General features: G+C 50.4%; 1 protein-coding gene across 4 annotated transcripts; it reads left to right on the top strand.

The window, feature by feature from the left end:
* The first annotated feature begins 457 nt into the window (after positions 1–457).
* LOC120650305 (CBL-interacting protein kinase 7) lies at positions 458–2,523 on the top strand. Of its 4 annotated transcripts, none has more exons than XM_039927375.1 (3): positions 472–1,984; positions 2,131–2,210; positions 2,311–2,523. In XM_039927375.1, the coding sequence occupies exon 1, from the start codon at positions 612–614 to the stop codon at positions 1,905–1,907; it is 1,296 nt and encodes a 431-aa protein (XP_039783309.1). In that variant the 5' UTR covers positions 472–611; the 3' UTR covers positions 1,908–1,984; positions 2,131–2,210; positions 2,311–2,523. The 4 variants fall into 4 exon arrangements, with proteins under 4 accessions (XP_039783308.1, XP_039783309.1, XP_039783310.1 ...); XM_039927376.1 differs by having other exon boundaries at positions 472–1,975; XM_039927374.1 differs by having other exon boundaries at positions 458–1,975; positions 2,066–2,478.
* The last annotated feature ends 4,739 nt before the right edge of the window (positions 2,524–7,262 follow it).

The raw sequence follows: 7,262 nt of genomic DNA on the forward strand, positions 1-7,262 counted from the left end.
GCACTGGACACGTAGGCTTGCTGATCTATGCTGTATGGAAAAAAAAAAGAGAGAAAAAGATCTCTGGCCGCTCCAGCGAGGCGATGGAGTTGTCTGGTCGATGGTGTGCTTGATGACACGCGCTTGAACCCTTTGGTTGTACTTGTGCTCTTAGATATACTCAATATATAATACATATATAGGTAAAAAGACTATATATCTAGTAAAATCAAAGCAATATATAATTTGGAACGGAGTTTGTATACATCTGTGATTACCGGGAGAATGTCATTTCCCGCAAGCTGTAAGTGTGCCATCATCAAGACGGCATCTTCGAAACCAGACAATTCCATTTCTTGAAAGTTTTGTGCGGTCCAAACAAGTCTTAAAAAATTATCATGGACTTAATTACGCGATCTACGATAATCATAATTTCGCACTATATAAATACCGAAAGCAAAGCCAGTGAAAGGAACCAGCAAATGCTCTCGACCCCTCTCTAAAATCCTTTATATACCAAACACGAGCCCCTCTGTAACCCATACCCGCCATCGCAGATTCGCTGCGCAGCACAGCAAATCAGCAGAGGCGGCTTCGCCCTGCCCCTGCCCGACGCCTTGGTGCCGCGCGCCATGGCCGGCACCAAGAGCAGGTCGACCGGCAAGGCCGGCTCACCTCTGCTCGGCAAGTACGAGCTCGGCGGCCTCCTGGGCCGCGGCACCTTCGCCAAGGTCTACCACGCGCGCTGCCTCGCGGGGGGCGACCCCGTGGCCGTCAAGGTGCTCGACAAGCCCGGGCTGGCCGCCACGGGCATGGCGGCGCGCGTCCTGCGCGAGGTCTCCGCCATGCGCCGCCTCCGCCACCCCAACGTGCTCCGCCTCCACGAGGTGCTCGCCACGCGCTCCAACGTGTACCTCGTCATGGAGCTCGCCCCCGGCGGGGACCTCCTGTCCCGCCTCGCCGCCCTGCCCGCGCGCCGGCTCCCCGAGCACGCCGCGCGCCGCGTCTTCCTGCAGCTCGTGTCCGCGCTCATCTACAGCCACGCGCGCGGGGTCTTCCACCGCGACGTCAAGCCGCAGAACGTGCTCCTCGACGCCGACGGCAACCTCAAGGTCTCCGACTTCGGCCTCGCCGCGCTCCCGGACTCGCTCCGCGACGACGGCCGCCTGCACACCGCCTGCGGCACCCCGGCCTTCGCCGCACCCGAGGTGCTCCGTCGCAGGGCCTACGACGGCGCCAAGGCCGATGCCTGGTCCTGCGGCGTCATCCTCTTCGTCCTCCTCGCGGGGCACCTCCCCTTCGACGACGCCAACATCGCCGACATGTGCCGCAAGGCGCACCGCCGCGAGTACGTGGTCCCGCGGTGGGTGTCGCAGCCGGCGCGCCGCCTCGTGTCGCGCCTGCTCGACCCGAACCCGGACACGCGCCTCGCCGTGGCCGAGCTCGCCAGCCACCCCTGGTTCAAGCGCTCGCTCAGCGTCGACTCGCAGCTCGGCCGCCTCCTGGGCGGCCAGGCGGAGCGCGAGCTCGCGTTCCAGGCCCCGCCCGCGCTCAACGCCTTCGACATCATCTCCATGTCGCCGGGGCTCGACCTGTCCGGGCTGTTCGGCGAGAGCCGCCGGACCCGGGAGAAGCGGTTCATGACCACGGCGTCGCCGGAGCAGACGGTGGAGCGGCTCGGGCAGGCGGGCGCGAAGCTCGGCTACTTCGTGGTGGGCAAGAAGGGGGCCGAGCGCCTGCCGCTGGGCGGCTTCTCGGGGCTGGTGGCGATGTCGATGGAAATGTCGGAGGTGTCGCCGGCGCTGATGCTCGTGGAGCTGAGGCTGGAGGGCGGCGACGGCGACGAGGCCGAGGCGTTCGGGTGGGAGGAGCTCCGGGTGGAGCTCGGCGACGTGGTCACGGCGTGGCACGTGTGCGAGGAAGGTTGATTCGCAAGCTCAAACGGGAGCTGCAGGATCAGAATTCTTTCGTAGGATCATCGATGGAAATGGAAAGTGTATGTATAGTAAGTGTTCAATGTGAAAAGTTGATTACGCTGGAGATTAATTAGATTGGTAGTTCAATCTAATGTGTGATGTTTGATCAGGTTGTCATATGCTGTATATAGTAGATCTTCGTTCTCTGATGCTTGAAGTGTCGACACTTATGCAGTTTTCCAAGACCAAGAGCATGCTTGCAATTGTTCGAGAAAAAAGAGCATGCTTGCAGCGCAGGAGTTGTACAAGGAAATGGTAAATAGCTAAAGTCATCCCTAAACTATAGGGCTTAGCTCAATTTAATTCCTGAACTATGAAAATGTCCAATTTAGTTGAGTCGAACCTCATATTTCAGGGGTGATTTTAGCTACTTTGCCCAAGGAAATTGCTAGGATCTGATAGGAAACAGTTGGATTCCAGAACACTGGAATGACAAGAAATTTTTTCCGAAAGAACGACTTGCCAAAATGGCTACTGTTCGTAACTCGAGTCGATTGCAATATCAAGGCAGCAGTTTCCAAGAGTGTTCCTGGGCTCCTGGCCCGGTCGACCACCAGACTTGACTGTACATTCCCCTCGCCATGGACATGGACTCATTGTCTTGACGTCTTCCCTGACAGCGGCAACCAAACCGCAGGGAAGCCGTCCATTTTCCTCTGCAAGTGCACCCACCCAGCTAGGCAGCAGCACTCTCCTAATCATTTCCCATGTACACGCATCCATAATTAACCGTTTCAGTCCGTCCAAATTAAGGTGCTGCTGATTCTTTGCTGTGCTGAAGAAGATGCCATCCTAATCAAGAACCCATGGCGCACAAGGTGCGGTTGGCAGATACGCCTACTAAAATACGAAGTATAGTATTCTTACTGCTAGATAGTTAGAATTCATCCGTGGAAGTCATAGTCGGCTTCGACGGCGTGCAGGATCAAGTGGAACTTCAGCGGAAGGTGCATCGAAAATTTAAATTGGGGGAAACCCGAGATCAGCTCACATCGATGTTCAGGGTGTGTTTAGTTTCACCCCGTAAACACAAAAAAGCCGTAAACACATTAAAGTGAAAAGGAATTTTGCTAATTTGAAGTACTAAATGAAGTCTATTTATAAAATTTTTTGTATGGATGGGCTGTAAATCGCGAGACGAATCTAATGAGCCTACGTAATCCATGATTTACAACAGTGATGCTACAGTAACCATCCGCTAATTATTAATTAACCATGAATTAATTAGCATCATTAGACTTGTCTCGCGATTTACAACTCATCTGTGCAAAAAATTTTATAAATAGACTTCATTTAGTGCTTCAAATTGAGAAGATTCGAAATGCAAATTTTTTTTGTGTTTACACCCTATCGAACTAAACACAGCCTCAGTGACTTTTGGCACCACCAAATACATGACGAAATTTGACACGCGCGGGTAGAACCCAGTAGAAACCACGCCAGTCATCTTATTAAACACGTCGAAATGCAGACCCACACATCAGCAACCTATTCAAGTAGTACTAGCTAGCCAGATTATAGCAGCCTGCACTGCAAGGGGGGGGGGGGGGGGGGGGGGGGGGGGGTCGGCTAGCAGGTGCCGACGAAAGCGTAAGATCTAGGGGGAGGAAAAGGGAGTGGTCTTGTTGACCAGGGTTTCCCAAACTATCGGTAACCGGACCCTGGTTCCGGTTTGGTCCGGTATGAAACCGGTCCAAATTCAAAATTTAAATTTAAATTTAAAAAAATGAAAAATTTCTAAAAAATTTCTAAAAATATTTTAAGGTGCGACGAATCTAATGGTGTTAAATTTTCTCAAAAATTCGTTCATTTAGTATAGTTTGCGGGGATTTGAAGTTAAAAAAAAATATGCATACAAAAATATACAAATACAATGTAAAAGTAGTATAAAAGAGGGTTGGAGAGTTCATTTAGACTAAAATATGTTATATAAACATTTATTTAGTATACTTTGCGGGCATTTGAATTTAAACCAAAAAAGAAAAAATTTGAATTTGACCGGTTACCAATCAAACCGACCGGTTACCAGACAAATCGGCGGGTATACCGGTCTAACCGACCGGTATACCGGTCGAAACCGGTTGAACGGCGAAGTTTGAATTCAAATTTGAATTCCACCGGTTCCGACCGGTAACCGGCCAAACCGGACCGGTATACCGGAACCGGAGGCCGGCGGCTACCGGTCACCGGTCCGATATGTTAACCCTGGTCTTGACTGACATGGACGTCGATCAGAGGAACGAACGGAAGGGACAAAAGCAGCTGTGGGTGTGTTTAGTTCCCACAAAATTTCCAAACTTTCCATCACATCTCCTATCACATCAAAACATTAAATATAGCAAATAACCCATGCATGGAGTACTAAATGTAGTTAAATAAAAAAACTAATTGCATAGTTTTGATGTACGTTGCGAGACGAATCTTTTGAGCCTAGTTAGGTCATGGTATGACAATATTTACCACAAACAAACGAAAAGTGCTACAGTGTGCTACAGTGACTGATGTGGCTTTTTCTCCCCCTTTTCCCCTCATCTAAACACAGCCTGTGTCACAGGAATGCGAATGCCGATGCAAGTGGTTTGTATGGGCGACCGTCTATCCCATTCCCATCGATCGGTTCTTCTTAAGGATCATTAGTACGAGGACTACAGCAGCGAGGGGGAGTCCGGCTCAATCGGCCCTGCGAGTTTCCCTGGGGCCGACTTCAAGGAAATCTGGCTCCCAAACGGTGACTGGGCTGAAGCTTTGCGCCTTGTGTATGTCTTCTTGCCCCCGTTTGCTGCTGTCAACGCCGCCCCCTTCATTCTGGAAGCGATACACTCGGTTGCGCCAATGACTTTGTTTGAGATGCTACCTTCCTCCCGTGGGGTCATGATGCTGCGCTTTTCCTCCCACGAGGACCGTGAGTTTGTCGCCAACATGCAGCCCATCATCCATGAGGGAGCTCAAGTGAAGTTGGAACGTTGTGAGGAATCCACCAACCGGTTCTACAGGAAGTTTGAATGGGTTGCCCTACTGTCAGTCAAGGAGTTCCCACCGGAGCACTGGTTTGAGATCCCAATCAAGAAGGCTTTCCGTTGCTTTGGCAGAGTGGCAGAGATTGATCCCAAGAACCTCAACCATTCTGACTACTCCGCCATGCGTTTGCTGATCGAGCTGGAACAACACTCGGACATCTCTGGTGATGTCTGGGTACATGCAGATGATGGCAATGGCAGCATTGTGAACATGACTAGGCTCGGGGTCTGGCCACGCGCTGAGCAACTGGACGACAATGGCGAGCTCATTCCCTTCTTACCCCAGCCGCCTGCACCGCCAGCAAACCAGCCACCACAACCCCCTGCACCGCTACACCCCACTGCCTTCCTCGGTGCCACCATCCTCTGCCACGGCTTTGTTAACGCCTACCCGCTGCCCCGCCTTCCTGCTTTCCCGCTGGTGATCACTGCTACTACTACTGCGTGAAGCGTCCCCTCATAAGAGAAGACTTAAATGTGATACAAAGCACCAGTCCCAGGAGGCTGATGCCACATTTATTACATCAGATGGTTCAAAACCGTACAAACCTTGGAGGACACTCGATACAGATGATAATAATAATTAACCAAGCTACGACATAACACCAGACCGCAAACCACATGGGGTCTATCACGGGCTCAGAGTACTGCGACAGCGGAGGCATCTCGACAGGGCCGGTTCCACAGGCAAAGTTGGGTGTAGAACGATAACCCTACTCGGCGTCGTCTGGAACGAAGTCTGGGTCTTCTTCTGTAAAAAGTAAGAGTGGGGTGAGTACAAACGTACTCAGCAAGTCCATCCACACCCACGGAGGGGGGGGTTACATCAGAATAATATGCATAGGTAAATCAAGGATAAGGTTACGGTTTAATTTGCAGAAAAACGATATTTTATGCAGGGGTTTATTTTAAAGAAAACCTTTTAGAAATCAGTTTTTGGCAGTATCACAGAGTTCAGGTTTTAAAACTGCTACCGGACTCCCCGTCCGTCGTAGCACACGGCACAACTGCCGGACACAATTCCAAAACAACTCACACCAACCCATCCCAATGAAACACTAGTTATGTGACCACACCGTAACTCGCCCAATACCGTGGGCATGGACTATTCGAATAGATTCTTAACTCTGCAGAGGTGTGCAACTTTACCCACAAGTAGGATACCACAACTCGAACACCGTCGTGTCGGTGGAGATCCCAACATAGCCGTTACCCACCATAGCTAAGCCCGACTAGCCATCACGGGATGCACCAAGGGGTCATTGACCGTTCACTTAGGTATAACCGGGCATAAGTCCCTCAGGCTTATCCCTTCTCCTTAGTCACCCGTTGCTCTCAGCTCTCCTGATGGCTATCACACCAACTAGTGGGATTTATGCTACGCCGTTGCACATTCAACGGTCGAGTGGTTTGCACGATAGTGGAGTTAGGTGAGATGACACACCAACTCGGTCCTTAGACACGACAAGATGGATATCTCCCTTCTTTGCCCTGCCACACAGGCATAAACACACCAATCGGCAATTCACACAGAAATGCCATCCATCCCATCCATACTCATCTTTCGAAAATCCACATTTTATCCCTTCCCACACACACACATTTTCTTTATCAAATAAATCATATTATGAGTAAAGTCCTAAGCGTTCTAGTGTCGATTAACGTCCAAGCAAAACCAGACATTAATCTAGGTGGTCAAGGAATGATTATCACAACTCAAGGGGTGGCTATCCAACCGTGTTTTCATGCAAGCAAAACATATGCAATTTTATAAAACAGGCCATTGGGTTGTGTTTATAAAAACTAGGACAGAAACATGCATCAAAGGATGGGATTGAACTTGCCGTCTTCGCAGTCTTCGGGGAAGTCCTGTCCTTCGGGCTCGGGGTCGCGGAACTGGTCCTCGTTCTCCTGCTCACAGTACAGCTCGTTGACGGGCTCTCCTTCGTTCACTCCGTGGTCTATAGTGTACACAAACAAGCACACAATCAAAACACCGAAAACAAAGATTTGTCGTCGAGCTCGAAATGGGGACACATAAAATATAGGGCATGGAGTGATATTTTTTTGGGTGTGCTTCTAATGGCATGGTCAAAATTGTATTAAGAGAGATGTGGTAAAGTTTTGGGTAGATCCGAGTTGTTAGGCGCATGAAATGATAGGTCAGAAGGGTGTTTAGGGCCTAACAGGGGTTCAGGGACTTGTTTGTGATTATATTTGAGAAGGCAGGGGTTTGTTTGTGATTTCCGAAAAGGTTTTGGGTTATTCAGGAAAAGAGTGGGGTCCCAGT

The sequence above is a fragment of the Panicum virgatum genome, chromosome 9K (genome assembly GCF_016808335.1).
Source record: "Panicum virgatum strain AP13 chromosome 9K, P.virgatum_v5, whole genome shotgun sequence".
NCBI lineage: Eukaryota > Viridiplantae > Streptophyta > Magnoliopsida > Poales > Poaceae > Panicum > Panicum virgatum.